Raw genomic sequence first — 21205 nt, 5'->3', positions numbered from 1 at the left:
TATTTGAAAAATAATATTTAGCCGTTTAATTAAGCATTTATTTTTAGGTTGTGCTGTGTAGTTGAGTGTTTTAAAATAAATATTGTAATTCTGCCGCCTGTGGACAGTATTTAAAACATTCTACGAAGGGCTGTTCTGTCTGTGTTCAGTGATTATTTGTTATTATATATGTGTGTATTTCCAAAATGAGTCCTATTAGTCGCTAATAAATATGATAAATATAAATATCTTACCAATGGACAATTATGTATATTATGAATTTCCAACCATTCATTTATTTGCTTAATTACTTACTTGCTTTGATTGTTTGTTTGTTTATTCATTCATTCATTCATTCATTCATACATACATATATTCGTACATACTGACATCAGATTTCTATGGTGGCATGCTGTGCTAAGTGCTAAGCCCCCTAGTGGTCGTATGGTGGTGCTGCAGCAGCAGCAGCAGCACAGCTGAAACTGCGCGTCGTTCGTTTGAGCTCGGAGGCCTCTTCTGTTCTTGTGTGTTTAGGGGCGTTTCAGCCAAATAACTTCCACTATGACTGTATTAGGTTTTCTGGCCAGGACTATGGTGAGTACAGACAATATCCAGAAGGTCAACGTTTGCACTAAACCGCCGCAGTTTGGAGGAGGTAAATAACGGCAGCTTGTTAGCTAAAAAAAGAAGCATCATTTTTCTGCAAGAGAGGGTAAAGTAACGTTTCTCTGTCATTTGAGAGTGTAGCATAGCAGCTTAGCTAGCTGAAGTGTGACAGCGACAGAGTAAACATATCTAACAAACAAACCTTTGGAACTGTATAACCTCAGTGTGCATTGCACAGTAACTTAGATCAGCTCAGTGACTGAACAGTCGAGTGTCTGATATAAGGTAACGTTAGCTCAAGTGGCTATAGTAAGTTACGTGTGTCTCTAGCTGAACTTTGCCGTTATCGCCTCAGTACATATTAGCAATGACGTTATGAAGTGTAGCCAGCTAAGTCTGTTGACAAATAAGTAACACGTCGTGCGGCCATCGATTTACCTCCCAGCGTACGCTATTGTTTTGAGGTGAGATTATCAGAACTATATATGTGGTATTTTAGTGACTGTACATTGGTATTTTAAAACACTTTGTTTTTTTTTTCCCCAAAAGCGTATTGAAACACCAATGTACAGTAACTGAAATATACTCGTTAGGGTACCTTATATTTAGATGCTGCCCTGCGTTTTTTTTAGTGCTGTAATTTAAAGTATTCAGTAAAGTATTTTATCTTGAGTCATACCATTAGCTAATGACCAGGTCTTTTTTGAGGATCAGTGAAGAAACTGTTCAGTACAGGTGGACTGTAACTTGAGTTCTGGAGTGGAGATGGTAAAATTACCTGCACTACACTGTCAGTTTTTACTTTGTTTCAGTCAGACAGGTATTACAGGATGTTAATCTATTTTTTTGGGCACCACTTTCATTTAGGGAAAGACTGGCATGGTGAAGCCCTCCAGCCTCGTGAAACCGGTGGCTTTAACGAGAATTCCAGGGCGCTACCTGGCCCATCAGGAGAGTCTCCCTAAACTCCCTGTGCCGCCCCTAAAACAGACATGCGACCGTTATTTGGCTGCTCTGGAGCCAATAGTGGACTCGGAGATGCTGAAGCACACACAGGAGCTGGTGATGGTGTTCCAGGCACAAGGAGGGGTTGGAGAGAGGCTGCAGAAGGGCCTGGAGCACCGGGCACGCAAGACAGAAAACTGGGTAGGATTCTGTATGGACAGTTATAACATTCCAAAAGTGGTGCAATGAAATTGCCACGATTAGCTCTATATCACTGTATCACCAGTCTGCTGCTTGGCAGCGCAAAACAAAGTGGATGCAATTTAACAATGCATCGCAGTAGATAGGGTAAAACGATCTACATTAGAGGACACGGAATGCCCACAGTGCATTGTATCATATGCAACAGAATGTCACTGTAGTTGCACAGTGATGAGCAAACTTCAATTGCAAATACTGTTCCTATAATAGTTTTCTATATAAAGTTTCACAATATGTCATTTACTCTTTGGCCTATTTCACTAGCTGTTTCTTGCTGTTTGCACAACTTAATGATGGGGACACACCTAGAGGAGTACATAGTCTTTGTTTTTTTGGTAGTTACAGAAGGCAGTTAAATTAAATTCAGAGTAGCTTTGTCCACATGACTGTCTCAAGCATGATGTATGCATTAAACAGTAACTCAAATCAACAGTGAATTACTGTAGTTTCCACTACATTACTTTCTTTTCATCTTCCCCTTTTTCTTTATATGTAGCTCTCTGACTGGTGGTTACAGACAGCCTATCTGGACTACCGGCTGCCTGTGGTCATCCATTCCAGTCCTGGAGTTGTCCTCCCTCGTTTGGAATTCAGTGACCGGCAAGGTCAAATAAGGTCAGAACATTGACTAAAATAATTAAAATACTGAAGATTATTTGATTAGGTGTTGGGAACTTAAGCTGCAAGTGATATGCTTCTGTACAGTGTTTACCTGAATTATTGTGAATTTTAAAGCAGGGAAAAATGGTATACATTCAAATAAATTATGCTAATTACAGTATTAGTTGAGAAACAACTATGTAAAATGACTTTAAACATGATGTTTTGCGGGAAAAGATCAGGTTCAGGATTAGTCAGTGCTTCCATGTCTAATAATAAATATGGCTGTGGTGCTGACCTTTGTACACACTAACCCGATCTGGGCTGAGCTATTCAGAGAGCACACACTGCTTTTATCTGCAGAAAATCCTAAACTAGTGCCAGGTTTCTTTCATAAATCCTCACTTTTGATTAATTATTGACTGGCTTCAGATCAGGATGATGGAGTCTGCTGCATTAGTCTGTGATAGATGGAGCACATGGAGTAAAAAGTTATCAGATGACTATGCAAGTTCCATGTACACAATCTTGTGATGACGTTTTGTTTGTTTTTGATCTGCATGGTAGACCAAAGTCTATTAGGAAATCATCGCTGTCCAAAGAACAGAAAGTATATGAAAAATGGCAAATTTAGAGGAAAGGGCAAAAACGTTCTTTATTTTCAATGTAAGCCAAAGTAATAACAATAAGGTTTTATTCCAAGCAATTTCAATAAAAGAACAAGAAAAACTAAAAAAACAAAAAAAAAGAGAGAGGTTTTTTTTTGGACAGTGATGAAATGTTGGCCTTCCTAGTGTTAATATACAGTTTTCTCTGATCCTCACAGATATGCTGCTAAACTGATTGCTGGAGTTTTGGATTTCAAGAGTATGATTGACAAGTGAGTGATACATTGTAGCCTTGATTTCATCTTAAAAACTGTTGTCAAAGCACACAATAACCTGCATGATTGGTCTTTGTAGCCCTTGACCTTAATTCATCTATATTACATATGTTTTGTTATTCCATCAAGTCCATCACTGCTATATTTGTATGTCCAAACTCGTGTCTGATCAGAATGTGAGAAAATTTGCACGCAATAATACAACTTGTCAATATTGTCATTATTACCAATTAGAGATGAAACGATATTAAAATTTCATATCACGATTATCATGACCAAAATTATCACAATTATCGGTATTATCGCGATATTGTTCAAATGTTTTGAAAAGTAAAATAAATAAAAAAATAAATACTGATACACAAACTGAAACTCGTTTCACCAAATTTTATTTTAATAAGGTCAATACATTTTTAGTATTACTTTTGTATTACTTACAATACTTGTAATACTCTGTAAACAAAAGAATAGCAAATGTATTATTATTACAGTTATTATTATTATTATTATTATTATTATTATTACTGTTATTATTCTTTTTTTTTCTTCTTCTTCTTTTTCTTATTATTATTATTATTAATTACAATAACTAGGGATTTCCCTGCATAGAGAATTAAATCTCGACCAACTCTGAGGTGGGTCTTAATGGAAAATTACTGCTTCTAAGAAGTGTTGCACTCGGGGGATTTCCATCCGAACTGCAACTGCAGCATTATTGTGCCGTTGTGGCGCTGAACCCCTAATCAGTACAGTGCACTAGGAAAAACAGCCAAAATCACAGAGGAATTGCGTGACCGTGCTGTGAGCTGCAGACAGTGTAGAACTCACACAGTGTGTCTTCACCTGTGGAGCTGCTTCTCTAAAAGCATTAAAAACTAAAACATAACTTAAAATTAACGCGCATCTGAGCTGCGGCAGAAACACTCCTGAAGTTTGATCTCTGAAACTTTTCCTAAAAGCAGCACGCAGCGTTTACTCGCGCGAGGGCCCGTCTCAAAGCACACTATCTTCCCTATGTAGTGCACTTCGTGGATCATGAAATAGCAAATCCTTCACCCAAAGAGTGCGTGAAACGTTCGACTAAGTCATCTATAATCAACATTAACAACAGGCTACAAAGTCCCTATTTAAAACTCAACTGCTTGTTAATGATGATCGTGTTTGTTTGAACAGTAGCGCTCTACGTAGGGGACACTGAGTGATTTGAGACGGTGTTATTCTCAGACAGTAAACACTGCAAGCGAGACGAGAAAGGGGAGCTGTGCAGATTGAACCTCTGCAGCGTCTCGTTCCAGAGCTCATGTGACTGTTAACTCAGAGCTCATTTTGGAGACTCTGCTCCACAGAAATGTGTTAAAAGCTTTAGTTTCGATTCACAGTTGATTCACCGATTGTTTTTCTTTTTTTGACGCTAAAAGCTTCATTTTATATGATTAACGAACCATAAGCATAGGTTAAACCACACAAACCGTGACATTTCGAAGTCCCCACAGACTAATACGTTAAAGTTAACCTTGCATTCTCTAAAAAGTAGCGGGTGGTGGTCGCGAAATGACTCGTAAAGTTTGATGTGTTGCCCCCTTTCGCCACTATTTTCTTTCGGCATGTTCTGCAGACAGGGTGGTCATCTTCAATTAACTTTCCTTCTGCATCCTTATAAAACCCAAAATATGACCAAACGTCAGACTTGGTCTTCTTAGAAGGCTGAAATATCTCTGAATCTCAGAGTTTTCACACCGCGGTAATCGACCGCGGTTTTAACGATACTTTAAAGTTCAAACGGTACTACTAACCATCATTAATTTTACCGCGGTTTACCGTGAAACCGGTAACCGTTTCATCTCTATTACCAATAAATACCAGTAATACCAATAAACATACAAACCTAAATTCCCCCAAAAATTTGGGACAGTATGTAAAATGCAGTGATTAGTTAATTCTGTTTGACATGAATTAAATTGAAAACAGGTTTTGTTGTTTTTTTTTTTTGTTTTTGGTACATATACATTATTTCAAATTTGATGCCAGCAACACGTTTTAAAAAAAGTTATAGCAGGAGCATGTTTACCATTGTGTTACATGACCTTCCTTTTAGCAACACTGAAGGCACCAATTGATCCGGTTTTGAAAGGGGACATTAAGATTAGGGTGTATTAGCTAATTAGTCTTAAATTGAGTAGTTAATATAAGTGTACTTAAGAATTAGGCATGCAAACATATTTAGCCATTTAGGAAGACCTGAAGCAGAGTTTGTTTTTTTTTTAAAGAGGCTCTACTTACAGACAGTTTGTGCTTGTGGGGGAGGCCAGTTTAGCTGGTTATCTACAAAGAACTTCCGCTCAGATGAACAAAGGCCCAACTCCCTCATTAACATATGACCAGCACAATATAAACCCCCGTTTTTTTTTTTGTTTTGTTTTGGTTTTTTTGTGTGCGGAAGCATGTTTCCTCCAGGAAGGAGAGTTTTTCTAGAGTTTTGGTAGTTTTTCTGTTTCAGGCATGTCTTGACTTAAAAGTTTGATTTTTCATACAAAATTTGACATACTGCTACCATAAGCCTGGCAGAAATGGGTTTCCATTTTGGGACATTTCTGAACCCCAACAATGGTAGCCATGTTAGTGCTAAAATAAGACAAGCCTTTGACAAGTTTTAAATAAAATAAATAAATATATAATAAATAAATAAATATAATTATCAAGTCATTATTTATCAGCCTTTGTAAATCAAAGTAAAACATTTAAGGCCAAAATTAGGTTTATGGCAGTGCAGAACATTAGTAGATCTGCTGTTGGGTTTGTAGTCTACACACTACAGCTTATTCAGAGAGCATTGTGTTCTGTGTTGCAGTGAAACTTTGCCAGTAGAGTATCTGGGTGGAAAGATGCTGTGTATGAACCAGTACTACCAGGTGCTGTCTTCTTGCCGTATACCAGGAATCAAGAGCGATTCGGTGGTGAACTATGCGCTGAACAAGAAGAGGCCTCCTTCTCACATCACCGTGGTGCACAATTACCAGGTTAGCAGTGGTAGGCTCATGCTTGAGTTACACCAGTTATCACTGATGAATTTTCCAAATGTTTGAGCATTGCAGCTCCTCTAAGGTGTATTGTGCAGTTTTTATTTTATAGTTGCTGGATAATTTAACCCTGTAAGAGTGTAAAAGTGTTCAAGTTCTTGAAATGGACAGTTAACCCACATTTTATTTCTATCATGTGCGTTTCTATTATTTTATTTAATTTTGTCTATTTCTGTTATTATTATCATATTACTATGTTTGTTTTCCCATAACAAACACAACAACAGTTGTGTTTCTAGCTAATAACATACAACATCCAGTTCACAACTGCCATTGTTTTCTTTTTTGCATCTGACATGAACAACATGAACATGAGTCAGGGGAAGAAGTTCATTCTTGTAGAAAACTGCCTCCTGATTTGCACTTGAAAGTAGCAAAATGCCATGCAACAGTGCTCAGCAACCTTCCTACTGGAGATCTACTTCCCTGCAGAGTTTAGTTACAACCTGTGTTCGATCTGCAGTCCCTAACACTACCTAACACTAATGCGTCTGATCCAGCCAATCAGGGACTTCTAAAGAAGTTTATTAGCCGGAGCAGGTGTGGCAGATTGGTGTTGGAACCAGACTCCACAGATTCGTAGATTTCCAGGACCTGGGTTGGTGACCACTGCCATACAACATTTTATCCCCTTGTTGTGATAGCGGCATCATATAAGTGTTTAAGCTACTTTTGGGCCAGAAAATTCCAGATGTACTTTTAAGAACAGTTTGGAGGTAATGATTTGGAAATGATTAAGGCAAAACCTACTCTTCATAGTAACATGAAAAGTGTTGGAAAATATACACAAAATTAATGTTTAAAAAAAAAAAAAGCTTTGCAGATACTTACTTAATTGAAAAATAATACTGAGGATATTTAAATTTCAGAAAAAGACTATGTTATTAGGGGCATGTACGTTTCAAAGGTCTGCTGTCAGAATATTTTGTCAAATAGGGTGCAGCAGCGATTATGATGGTACACAACAAATTACTTAAAAATTACTACAGATTTTTGAAAAATTCGCTGTAATTCAAGAACATAAAGTAGTCTGCCTGATTAGCCTTGGTGAACTAATAAGCATGTTTGTTTCAAAATCTAGACTAGTGATAGACTTTCTGAATTACATTCCCCATGCGTGTTGTTAATGCTAGCATTTCTTGGTTAGTCTGCAGTCTATTGCAGTCAGTTATTATACCCACTTCGTGCAATTCATTTCTGGTATTGGTGTCAATATCAAAAACATTTGAATGATCCTCAGCCCTAGTAGTGATGTCTTTCTTGTGAATGACAACTCTCTACTGCAGCTCTCCATCTAAGCATTTTCCCAAAGTCATATAGTCAGAATTTATGCATGCATTATTCAAGATGCAGGGTCATGAGTAAGAGTGTAATTTTTGACATAAACCTCTCTCTCTCTCATATGCTGCTGTAGTTCTTTGTTCTGGATGTATACAACAGTGATGGCACTCCACTGACCGTGGATCAGCTCTACATTCAGCTGGAAAAAATCTGGAACTCCTCCCTACAGACCAACAAGGAGCCAATCGGCATCCTCACCTCCAACCACCGCAACAGCTGGGGCAAGGCCTACGCCAACCTGATAAAAGGTATAAAATTGATAAAAATGTATGCACAAGTGGGTTTACTTCTGCATCAGGAGGATTCAGGTTGCAAAAAAGAAAAAGGTATTTTGAACTGTTTTGGTAAAGTATATATTACTGTCATACTGTATATGGCCAAGGAAGTGTTTGTAATGTTTGGTCATTAACAGTGTAAATCTCTGACCTCACTTCAGTTCATTTAGATTTCAGTTTAGGAAATGAATCAGTGCATTGTGAAATCTCATACTTTTTTTGATTTGATTTTTTTTTACAACTTAACTTTTCAAAACAGATTGAATACACAAATGTCACTCGAGTGCAATACTGACAATAAAATACTTTAAAAATAAAAGCTTTTTTTAATGGATTTTAAGTTTAAATATACCAAAAAAATATGTTTTGTTCAAAAAACTAGCATGTACTCTATTGAATATATTTTAAATTATTATAAATGACTTAAACATTCTCAATCGACACCATTGAACTGCCAACATTTTTTCACCTTTAGTTATTAAGGGTGTCACAATACACATCTTAATATTAATTTTTTGTGTGGTATGTGATAACGCAGATGGTTTCGATAGTTCTTATTAAGACAGTATTCTTGATTGGGTGGACAATTTGATGACATTTTATTGTTATTGTGATAAATTATGTTACAGTATGCTTTTCTGATATTGTAATGCATATTCCGTATCATGAAAATGTCTTTAAGAATCGTGATATAATATTTTTGCTGTATCGCCCACCTCAAACCATGATATTCCTAAAAGTGATAACCACGAACTAAAAAAAAAGCTCCAGAGAGGAACTAGAAAAAACTGGTTTGGTTAGCCTTTCTTGGATGGTTGATAGCCAAGATACATGAAATGGCAAATGTTTCTCAGCTGAGTACAATAGGATACAGTAGGATACACTTGGATCAGCTACTCATGCTAATACCTCTGTTGGGAAGCAACAACCTCAAATATGCTAACTCATTTGTGAAGACATTAAATGTTTGTTTATATAGCGCTTTTTACAACAGGTGTTGTCACAAAGCAGCTTTACAAAAAAAAATCAGCATTACAGAAAGAAATCCGGGTCCAAACCCCCATGAGCAAGCCCGTGGCGACAGTTGCAAGGAAAAACTCCCTAAGAGAAACAGGAAGAAACCTGACTCAGAAGGGGAACCCATCCTCCTCTGGTCGACACCGGATAGTAAACATTGTTAGTACAAAAACGGGGAAAACAGGTGGAGCAAATGATTAATTTGATTAGTTTAGTTTATGCAGCAGCATCAGTGGGGTCAGGATGTGAGGTCACAGATTACAATGTTAGCAGAGCAGCAGAGACTCTGGCAGGTATATAACTGACAGGGAAAACTAATTACCAAAGGCTTGACTATACAAGTAAGGTTTTAGCCTAGACTTAAAGACTGAGGCTGTGTCTGAGTCCCGAACATTAACAGGAAGACTATTCCAAAGCTCGGGGGCTTTGTATGAGAAGGCTCTCCCCCCTAACGTAACTTTATTATTTCTAGGTACAAATAGTAAGCCAGCACCTTGTGATCTAAGTAGGCGTGATGGTTCATAACGGGAGAGAAGTTCACTCAGGTACTGAGGGGCGAGTCCGTTTACAGCTTTATAAGTCAGTAAGAGAATTTTATAATCAATGCGAAATTTAACTGGTAACCAGTGTAGGTTTGATAGAACTGGGCTGATATGGTCAAATTTTCTGGTTCTAGTAAGAACTCTGGCTGCAGCATTCTGGACTAGCTGAAGCTTGTTAAGGCTTTTGCTCAGACATCCAGCCAGCAGTGCATTACAGTAATCTAGCCTTGAAGTAATAAATGCATGAATTAACTTTTCTGCATTCTGTAGAGATAATGCATTTCTTAATTTAGCAATATTGCGGAGATTCAGGAAGGCTGTTCTAGTAATATTAGTTATATGTGCGTCGAAGGACAGATCAGGGTCTATCATGACACCAAGATTTTTTACGGGTAAGCTTGATGCAACTGAGAAATTGTCAAGTTTAAGTGTAAAATTAGACAGTTTGTTTCTAGCTGCTTTTGGACCAAGAAGTAGAACCTCTGTTTTATCCGAGTTAAGAAGGAGAAAATTACTCGACATCCAGTCTTTTATGTCTTTTATACAGTCCTCAATCTTGCCAAGTTTAATTTTATCATCCAGTTCACTTGCTAAATATAACTGAGTGTCGGCGGCATAACAGTGGAAATTTATGCCGTGTTTACTGATAATGGTGCCCAGTGGTAGCATATATAGTGTCAATAATACAGGTCCTAAAACAGAGCCTTGTGGGACACCATACTTTACTTTTGCGAGGGCAGATGATTCACCGTTTAAATTAACAAACTGATAGCGATCAGTGAGGTAGGACCTGAACCAGGAAAGAGCTATTCCTGTTACCACTACAAGGATTTTTAGTCTATCTAATAAGATAGCATGGTCTATTGTGTCAAATGGGATCATAATATTCTCAAGATTGAGGCTGGCATTATCGGGAAGCAGGTTTGTAGAATTTAACTGTGCAATCTGAATTTTCTGCCTGATTTTTTTCAATTTTATCACTAAAGAAGTTCATAAAATCATTGCTGCTATAGGCTAATGGTATCTGGGGTTCACTAACTGTTTTGTTCTCTGTTATTTTAGAGATTGTGCTGAAAAGTAATCTAGGATTATTTTTATTGTTTTCTATGAGAGAGGAGAGGTAGGCTGAGCGTGCTGTAGCAAGTGCTCTTCTATAGTCTATAAGGCTCTCCTTCCAGGCGGACTGGAACACTTCTAGCTTAGTCAGGCGCCATTTTCGCTCTAGTTGTCTGGCAGTCTGTTTTAAAGCCCGAGTATGATCATTATACCAAGGGGCAAGTTTTTTCTGCCTTACTATTTTACTTTTTAATGGGGCCACATTATCTAGAGTAGATCGAAAATTATCCTCTAAGAGCTTGGTCATAATATCTAATTCGGTAGGATCAGATGGACAGCTGACAGAAGCTGATAATTGTGGAAGGTTTCTAATAAAGCTACCAGCTGTGGAGGAAGTTATTGTCCGCTTAACATGATAACATGGTGATGAACGCATTACCACTAAAGTAAATTTCATATGTGATTAAGTAATGATCTGCTCAGTTTATTTCGGAGTGTGCCTTTTAGTTTGCATTTTTTGTTTATTTATAGATATCACACTTTTGTTTATATGCTTTGACAAATGTCTTCTAACAAAAGCTAATAGTTCTTTTAACAGTTATATGTTACAGACAACAGTGGGGAATTACAAAAAAAGAAATTACCAAAAAAAAAAACAAGTAATGTTAGCATTTCTTTTCTAATTCTGTATCAAAAATGTATTGTGATGCAAAAATGACTGGATGTATCGCATGAAATTTGCACATCGTTATGTAATTTAAGGTGCTGTTTTACCTATTATAAAGTAACGTGGGTCTGTGCTTTTCCAAAAACCTTTATGTTCTCATCTTCCAGATAAAACAAATAAGGAGTCAGTACGGGCAATTCAGAAGAGTATCTTCACTGTGTGTCTGGACGCTCCTATGCCTCGAGTCTCAGATGAAATGTACCGTACTCGAGCAGCTGTGCAGATGCTACATGGAGGGGGCAGTCGGTGGAACAGCGGAAACCGCTGGTTTGACAAGACACTTCAGGTTGTGTAAACAAAAATGTACAATTAAAATCCTTATCAAGTAACTTTAATCATACTTACTTACTGTTATATTGTTCTAAAGCTGTTGATGAAGTGTTTAGTAATAATGCAAACTACATTCCGGGAAGTTATAGCAACATAGCAATATCATAAAGTCTCATACCAAAATTATTTGTGTGATACTAAAATTCAGCATTATATTAAAAAGTTTTTTAAAAAATCATGAAATGGTCTCTACTTATGCAGGTGGTGTTGTAGACCCCACTGTGCCCAGACTGACTTATGAGCTAGTTTAATATCTATGCTTGCTATGTTAGCTTTTGCTCGTTGTTACCTTTTTTCTTTCTGACCGCGAAGGCTGAACCGAAATGATTATTTTTTCATTTATTAGAGCTAGAGATGCTTCCTTCCGTCTGCTCCTTGCTCCCTAAAACAAAACAAAACATTAGCATAAGTTTTGCTTCAGACCACATTTATTGGCTTTTTTTAAACATTTGTATTGTTAGCTATTCTAATCAGTTTAAACCAAGTACATTAATTTAAAAGTGAACTCCTCAGCCACCGTTTGCTCCTCTGCTGATGTCGCCATGTTCGTTAATCTTCGCCGGCACACAATGAACCTTGGGATAAGTTGGCTGCCGAAGGATCTACCCGTTGGATCCTTCGTTGCCATTTTATTGTTATTGTGATAAATTATGTTACAGTATGCTATTCTGATATTGTAATGCATATTCTGTATCATGAAAATGTCTTTAAGTATCGTGATATAATATTTTTGCTGTATCGCCCACCTCAAACCATGATATTCCTAAAAGTGATAACCACGAACTAAAAAAAAAGCTCCAGAGAGGAACTAGAAAAAACTGGTTTGGTTAGCCTTTCTTGGATGGTTGATAGCCAAGATGCATGAAATGGCAAATGTTTCTCAGCTGAGTACAATAGGATACACTTGGATCAGCTACCCATGCTAATACCTCTGTTGGGAAGCAACAACCTCAAATATGCTAACTCATTTGTGAAGACATTAAATGTGTCACTTACCAGAGCGAGGGGAAAACGCAAAGAAAGAACGAGGGGAAAATTTCCATTTTCCATTCCACCTAAGGAAGCCTACTTCAGCCTTGTGGAGCAAATGCAAGCCTCAGCAGCTATTTCACCCCACAGCATTAAAGCAACCGCTGAGTAATGGTTCTGAATAGCCGAATTAAGTTATTGAAAAGAAGGACACATTTCTCGGCAGCATATGAAGGAGGCTTTGAAATGGGACAGTCTAATCGCGCCGCTATGACGCTATCGGCCTTCAGATGCAGCCTCCGAAGGACGCAGTCCCTGAAATGGGATGCAGCTTGAGTTTCCCTGACTCCGTCAGAGAGAAAGAGGCTATAGGGCAGGGGTTCCCAATTCTCTACCACCCTGCAGAGTTAAGCATCATCCCTAATTTAACACATCTGATCCAGGTAATGAAGGCCCACAAACGTTAAAGATGAACCTACTTATTGAATTGAATTGAGGTTCCCAGTGGTGTGTGTGTGTGTGTGTGTGTGTGTGTGTGTGTGTGTGTGTGTATGTATGTATGTATGTATGTATATTTTATTTTATTTAGGTTTATTACTATGTGTTCAAGCGATTTTGAGAACATAAAGCCACTGAGATGGCCACTCAAGGACATTCCAGGACCAGTTCAGCAGCAAACAGTAGTGTAGTATATATATATATATATATATATATATATATATATATATATATATATATATATATATATATATATATATATATATATATTCATTAGTGCTGAATGCTTATTGGTTAACAAGCTCATTAGCTGAGTGTGGCGTTTGTCTGTTCTGGCCATCTTTGTAATGCTGCCAAATCCAACAAAAACTGTAAAATCTGTGTTACAAAAAACTTTCAGGTTGTTCTGGCTTGCGTAGATCTCCACAAGCAGGTGGGGCTTTCCCTGCTCGTGCCATAATGTCGTCGACAGGATTTTCTCTGTGAACAGACGTCATGTTTAGCATTACAAGCATTCCCATTCATATTTTAACCAGTGACCAATTTCCTCATGTATAAAATTTCATCTCACTGATGTCATTAATGTACATGAGGCACTGTTATAAACTTGTAACTTCAAAGTTCAAAAGTGCTAAAAAATGTAACAGTGGTGTTAAAGCGTTTTATGCTGTTCTGTGCTGAGGAAATAAATGCATTTTTCTACATAAAATGTTCAAGCATTCACAAACTATGATTTGATCAAATGCTACATATTAACCCATTTATTTTGGACTCGCTCAGGAGCTCCCTCTAGCCTATGACAAACCTGGAAGACATTAGTGAGTGGCAATTTTCCTCTCTGAAAGATCCATAGTTCTACTATCTTTTTGCTGGTGTGTGGGTCGTCACGACAAATCGAACAAAAATTCAGTTCAAATCTGTTAAGATTTTAAAAGTCATTTAGTGTAGATCCAGTTCTGTTAACAGTGCTAATAACTTAGCAAGAATGCAGCTGTGTTAGTTTTACCTAGTATTAGCTGTTAAAATGTTCACAAAAGGACGTAGGTGAAAGGTCACTTTTAGTAGACTTCAGTACACCTCAATCTAAATTCTGTTTGTGTTCCTTCATCTTCTCTCTCTAGTTTATCATTGGTGAAGATGGAACATGTGGTGTGATTTATGAACATGCCCCTGCAGAAGGTCCACCAATTGTGGCACTGATTGATCATGTGGTGGAATACACGTAAGAAGTATATATTTTTTTTTACCGGGTATTTTAGGTAAAAATGTTTTTGGTGATGGTGTGTCAGGTTTGAATGTGAGATTTTTAGCAATAGTGATAGCTGCTAAGTGTTGAACTTGGTTTTGTTGATTAGGAAGAAGTCAGAGATGGTGCGTACCCCCATGGTTCCACTGCCCATGCCTCAAAAACTGCGCTTCAACATTACTCCAGAGATTAAGAGGGACATTGAGGAGGCCAAACAGAATATGAACATGTGAGAAGAAAACAGCTTTCATTCTTTATTGTTTATTTTGACATTTATTGCCACAAATTCCAGAAACGTTTTATTCCATTTAACTTTGTTCAGCTTTAGATATGCATGTTTTGTTAATCAGCACTCTTGTGCATTTTACAGAATGGTTCACGACTTGGACATGAAAGCCATTGTGTTCCCCCACTTTGGCAAAAATGTTCCAAAGTCTTATAAGATGAGCCCTGATGCCTTTATTCAGGTTGGTCTGCAGCTTGCATATTACAGGTAAGCCCTATCAGCACTGCTTAAAACAAACTCTTTCATTAGCAGACATGGAAAGATATTAAGAAAATTGACCCTTAATTGTGTACAAAGAACCATTCTTTCAAAATTTTAGAGGATTTTTAGAGTTACATTTTCTTTAAATTGACAGATTTAGAAAGATTTAAATGTATAATTTGCCACAGATTATGTCTTTTGACCTCTTTCATCGCTCTTGACCCTCAGGACATACAAGCGTTGCTGTGCCACTTATGAGAGTGCCTCTCTGCGCATGTTCAAACTGGGCCGAACCGACACTATCCGCTCAGCAACTAGCGATTCCGCCAATTTCGTCAAAGCCATGGATGACCCTATTAAACAGGTTCACTCAGTTATATCAGTTTTTCACTTTTGGGAGTAGTTTAAAATAAGAACACAACCAGACATTGAATATGTCCTCAGTTGAGACTGATGGAGACACTGGCTGTGTTTACTTGCAAAGATTTTTGCCAATCAGATTGAGTACATTCCAATTATAGATTAATAGTGCATGCTATCCTGAACAGTCTGATGGAAAATCTCAGTTTACATGCACACAGTTTACAAGTAATCTGATCCAAAATTACAAGCATGCATTGAGTACCACTTATTGTAGACGTTACCATGACAATGAGCATCACATAAGTCCAGTCAGAGTGAGAGGAGCAGCAGTGTGTTACATGAGTTTTCAGTTGGCACACTTGTGTTTTTAATTGCTTTAAAATTATGGCAGCCTCAGGAAAATGTACTTCACATGTACTTAGTAAAGAAGGGGCGAGAGGAAGACATCATGTTCTGAGACACATAAGCTGGGCGCCGTTCCCACTGCCGTCCTTTAAAGTGAAAGCATAAACTTTGAACCTCTGCAGACCAGTTTCTGGCTACCCCCCATCATGAATTTTATAAACTTTTGCTATGATGTGAACACACATGCGCAGAACATACTTAAACTTTCCAATTGGGAATGTAATCAGATACAGGCCTTTACATGGCTATTATTCATCTTTTAATGGATTATTTACAGGATGACCCACCTCATTCATTCGAATAGAAATTGTATTTCGAATGGTCACAATTGGACTAGTCTATTAAGACTGACGTATGGACATACATGGACATATTCTATTCCGATTTAGCTGTTAGTTTTATTATTAATGGATTATCAGACTGCATGTGAACGTGGCTACTGTATCCCTACACTGCACATTTTAGCACCATTCCCTTTTTCCCACACACCTAACTTAACTCATCAGTTAACAATAGCTTCAAGGGGTTAAAAAGTTTATGTTAGAATAGGGAGACACTGAAATGTGCAGTGTTGGGATACTCAAGGACTAGGATTTGAAAACAGGATGAGGATAGCAGTTGACTGAAGAACATGTTTCAATTTTTAAACTGCATTCTGACTTGTGAGTCATGAGAGCTTGAGATGTTTTACTATTTAAATGATATAGGTCTTTTTTCCTATCAGAACAGCTGAGCTGTCTATAAGTTAAATTGGTGCTAGGCAGGATTGATAAAAATCATGCCATTTTCTTATATGCTCTGGGCAAAAGTATTGGGACACACTTAATCATTGAATTCAGGTGTTTCACAGCAGCTCAGCCATAAAGTGGCAGACCGCGTAAAGTTAGAGAGCTGGGTCGCCGAGTGCTGAGGCACATATTGCAGAAAAGTCGCCAACGCTCTGCTGACTCCGAGTTCAAACCTCCTCTGTCATTAACATCTGCATAAAAACTCTGCGCCAGGAGCTTCAGCACGAGCATCTGCATGTAAGCCTTATGTCACCAAGTACAATGCCAAACATCAAATGGAGTGGTGTAAAGCACGCCGCCACTGGACTCTTGAGCAGTGGAAATGTATTCTTTGGAGTGGCAAATCACGCTTCTCTGTCTGGCAGTCTGATGGAGAAGTCTGGGTTTGCCGAATGCCAGGATAATGTTACCTGCATTCATTAATTTTTATGGATTTTAGGGAAATGACCAAAGTCCTATTCAAGCTGAATTAATTTTACCAGAGGAGGTTCAGGAATATAATTTGTGCATAATTTGACTGTTGGATTCGTATTGGATAAACGATCCATGCAGTTTCCCCACATTACCCTAAATAGTCCAGATAGCCTAACTTAACTGCCTCAAACAACATTGAAATGTTAAGTAGACTTGCTTATGTGGATTTTGAGACTCTGTGTTACTATTTTGATAACCAGAACTCAGAGAAGGTGGCACTTCTGGAAAAGGCAGTGAAGGCACACAGAGCTTACACAGATATGGTAAGTGGCACTTTCCTCTATTAGGATGATTTTTTTAATGTGATGCTGAGTGCAGCTGCCCAAGAAAAATGATCATTGGTGCGATAGAGCATGAATATTTATTGTGTTATTTTAATCGTTTTAATTTTTATTCTCCTTTACTTTGTTACTTTTTAAATGATAATTTGAAATATCCTTATATTTCATAATTTGTAAAGCACTCTGAATGATTGCAGTGTTTGAAAAGTGCTGTATAAATACACTTACCTTGGCTATTGAACAGTCATTAGCAGGCCCAGAGTTTATTCTGTCTAAAAACATCTATGATTTTGTGACACTTATAGGACCCTCTGTAGGAGCATCGCACTAATCAGATATTTCCATGATTAACTGAAAGAATAGATCTGTTTATAACTGCACAACCTCAGTACTATCACTTTAGGTTTGTCTGTGTCTTTTTGCAGGCAATCCGTGGGCAGGCCATTGACAGGCATTTGCTTGGCTTGAAGCTGCAGGCCATTGAAGACTTGTCAGCATTGCCAGATATCTTCATGGACACATCATATGCTGTAGCCAACCACTATAACCTTTCAACTAGCCAGGTATAAGCAACCAGTCATTCCTGCTCTTAATAAAAAGGATGTCCTGAAGTATTTTTGCCCTGACCCCAATCCGATTATTTTAATATTCAGGGTCTTACAATACCGACTCTGATATTTGTATTTTTGTAAATAATACAGCAACAAAATGCAGCCTTCAATACATTTAAGTACCAAACCAGTTTAGTTAACATATTCTAGGCTGTCCAAGGCTGAACAATTTGGGGAGAATATCTAATTGTGATTTTTCTGACCAATATTGCAATTGCGATTTAAATGCATAGAAATTTTTTTTTTTTATTAATTTGCAGGCCTGTTTTTTGGCCAAGAAGACCAGAACATATTCTTTTACTGGCATGAAGCTGGAATGTTGAGTGCATTACACTAGTTGTGATGGTTGTGATGTCACATACATAGAACACGGGTGTTTTGCTGCTTCTGATTGGTGAACTCATCTACAGGCAGTTCACATGCTCTGTGCTTTTAGGCTAAATGTTCTCAATTACACACAAAAATTGTTGATAACGTGTTCTATCATAAAAATTGCAAAAATGAATGCTACAACAGCTACATTTCCATCTAAAAGATTTCTAATGAAAAATGTTTTAATGCTTTAACGCACTCAAAACATGGGACATAGAAAGCCAGAGTTGAGGCAGAACCAAAACTTGTGCAGCAACAAATGATGTCATTACATAACGCATTTTTATCTAAGTCTGATGGAAGCAACCTGCTGGGCCGCAAAAATGGAAAAAAAACTTTTGCGCATTTTCTTTTTTTGCAGTTTTCATGAAAGATGTTGAATTCTTTGCACTACAAGGAACAGATTTCTTGAAACCTTGATTATTTTTACATTTTTTCTACTGTATTTCAGTATTTCTGTCTTATTGCAGTAAACATTTTGAATCTATCTCGCAGCAATTTGTTTACACACACGTGCGTTTAATCAAGGCTGTTTAGTTGAAGTTATAGTTCTTTGATTTTACAAAAATCACTCTTTTAAGCCATTTCTGAGAGGATGCATGAATATTATCTATTTTTTTTCACAAGGCTGAAAAATCTTAAGCCACTTTTTACCATATGGCTCAGTCCTGCCACTAAAACACTAGCGTAAACAAAGCACATAACATATCCTTAACAAAGGACCGGAATTAGATCGGGCTTAATGTAGTGATGAAATTGAGGGAAATCATTCCATACCTAGGTATGGGTTATACTTTTATCAAGCAGTGATGCTGCTGGTATAAAGTTTAGATCTGGCTATTTTTTCTTCTTTCTAGTCTGTATAAGTGTGGCACGATAAAAAAGAAATTCAAAATTCATGAATTCAAAACCCCTTTGAGTCATTGTGGATTGAGTGTACAAATAGCCAATACAGAGCCTTTAAAATATGTCTTTTTCAGCTCTTATACCAGTCTTCTAATTTAAAAAGAGACATCTATTAAATAAGCATGTTCTTTACTTGTTCCTACCATTATAGCACTGTTACAGTATAATGTCTTTAAAAGAACATCCCTTTTTTCTCTCTGTCCCTCTTCAGGTTCCAGCAAAGACAGATTGTGTGATGTGTTTTGGCCCAGTGGTACCTGATGGATACGGTGTGTGCTACAACCCCATGGAGGAGCACATCAACTTTGCTGTGTCCGCTTTCAACAGCTGTGCGGACACCAACGCTGCCCGAATGGCCCAGGCTCTGGAGGACGCTCTGGTGGACATGAAGACCCTTCTGGACCAGACACCCAAAGCCAAGCTGTGAAGACCATAGCTAAGTCCATTAGACTGACCCTGTGGCCAGCACTCGCTGAAGCACTAACAGTTGATGAAGCACTTGTCAACAAATCTTTCAACCTGGCATCACACGGGTTTTGACTGTAAATCACTTCGCAAAGTGCCATTCTTTGGTGTTCTCACCAAATTTACAAGATTTTTCTCGAAACTGGTGACAGTTTACTTTTTTTTTTTTTTAAGAAACATCTCTTCACTGGCTTCTTGAGCTGTTTGTTGTTTTTACCAGAAAAGTCAATTTGTCAAAATTGTGATTCAAAACAGTTTCTTTTGATTTCTGTTAGATTTCAGTTTTTGTGCTTTGTCAAAAAAGTTTTTTTTTTTTGCACTTATACATGTAATCATCAATTTAGTTAAATTTATGGCCATAGAGTGATTTCCATTCTTTCTTTCTTGATTGCAAGGTATAGAGTTCAATAATGGAGTATACTACTCTAGAATAAGTGAAGTAGAAAGCTGTCTAGGACCTGGTGCCATTATGCTACTTCTGTGCATGTGTCTGTATGTGCCATGATTGTTTACTCTTTATTTTAAATAATATAATTATGTAAATACAGAGAGAAATACTCATCATTCATTTGAGTTCTTTGCACACAGCTGATTTACTATACAGGGAAGTCTTATAAAACTGTATTTAATATCCTTATTATACCGTAACATGTGTTGCATGTTCAGGTTGCAACATATGTAATGCTGCATTGTATTTCGTATTTTATTGTTTTGACTGTAAAATTGTGCAATTGATGAATCGTCTCATCTGGAAATAATTTCTAGTAGAACAGAATACTATTGAGTCACTTATGTTAATAAATAAATTACAATTTGTTCAAATCATGAAAAGTCATACTCCTGTGTGTTCTAAAAGAGAGATTTAAAGTTGAACTGTAAAGAAACTTACCAACTCAGCAACAGCAGTGGTGATGGGAACCAGGGGTCATGAAGTCTACAACGCAAATACAATTTTATTTACTGTCCAAAACAACCAGTTGAACCTAAACTTGTCTTGAAAACTTTTCTTTCTAAACTATTGTGCCTCACAACGCTCAGCAGAGAAAGCATTTATCAAAAAAATAAAAATATTTAAGCCAAACCCTTATCTCAAGTCTTAAGCATGCTTCAGATATCTGGTTCTTATTACCACCGCTGTGAACAATTCTAGCTGTGAATCTTGGCGAATGAATTTTGCAGAAAAAATAAAAAATTCCCCCTGATTTAAGTGTAAATCTAAATTGAACGCCATGAAAGCAGAAAAAGAGGCCCAGTGTTCAAAACGCTCAGTGTTCTTTACAATCAAATTTGCAACTGTGAACTCTCCTACCCCTCGAATAAACTTACAAGCGCTCTGTTAAAGAGAGCAGACTGCCCGTCACGGCTCAAGTCGTGTTGTCACGTGATTGTTGGAATCCTTTTCAATCGCAGTCTCAAATATGCCCCCACTCCTTACCTAGTGCGCTACAAAGGCCGTAAATAATAGTGTCTACGTCCAATAGGGAGCCGTTTGGGATTCAGCCGGCGCGTGTCTGCATACCTGCGTTGATGCTGTCCCACGCGAGGGACGATCACGTCTGCTGCCTGAGAGCTGCTTAAGTGTGAGCGGTCACTTCAGTCTGAGAATGAAAGAAGTTAAAGACATTTTCCCAGACTACCACGATGGGGAATTTCTGGCGCCTAAAAGCGGGTAAGACTCCTGACGGTAAATAGAAGTATTTA

The 21205-nt window shown here is 37.6% G+C and overlaps 1 protein-coding gene across 7 annotated transcripts; it reads left to right on the top strand.

The window, feature by feature from the left end:
- Positions 1 to 434: 434 nt before the first annotated feature.
- On the top strand, positions 435 to 20335 carry crata (carnitine O-acetyltransferase a). 7 transcript variants are annotated; one of them, XM_036562935.1, is made up of 15 exons: positions 861 to 1049; positions 1300 to 1353; positions 1453 to 1731; positions 2288 to 2406; positions 3218 to 3271; positions 6123 to 6291; positions 7766 to 7940; positions 11417 to 11595; positions 14228 to 14328; positions 14462 to 14581; positions 14723 to 14845; positions 15068 to 15203; positions 17070 to 17132; positions 17576 to 17713; positions 19251 to 20335. In XM_036562935.1, the coding sequence occupies exons 2-15, from the start codon at positions 1351 to 1353 to the stop codon at positions 19464 to 19466; spliced, it is 1875 nt and encodes a 624-aa protein (XP_036418828.1). In that variant the 5' UTR covers positions 861 to 1049; positions 1300 to 1350; the 3' UTR covers positions 19467 to 20335. The 7 variants fall into 7 exon arrangements, with proteins under 7 accessions (XP_036418826.1, XP_036418831.1, XP_036418832.1 ...); XM_036562936.1 differs by having other exon boundaries at positions 877 to 1049; positions 1294 to 1353; XM_036562933.1 differs by lacking the exons at positions 861 to 1049; positions 1300 to 1353 and adding an exon at positions 435 to 573.
- Positions 20336 to 21205: the final 870 nt, after the last annotated feature.

The sequence above is a fragment of the Colossoma macropomum genome, unplaced genomic scaffold (assembly GCF_904425465.1).
Source record: "Colossoma macropomum unplaced genomic scaffold, Colossoma_macropomum, whole genome shotgun sequence".
Taxonomy (NCBI): Eukaryota; Metazoa; Chordata; class Actinopteri; order Characiformes; family Serrasalmidae; genus Colossoma; species Colossoma macropomum.
This window is presented reverse-complemented; position numbering and strand designations above follow the sequence as displayed.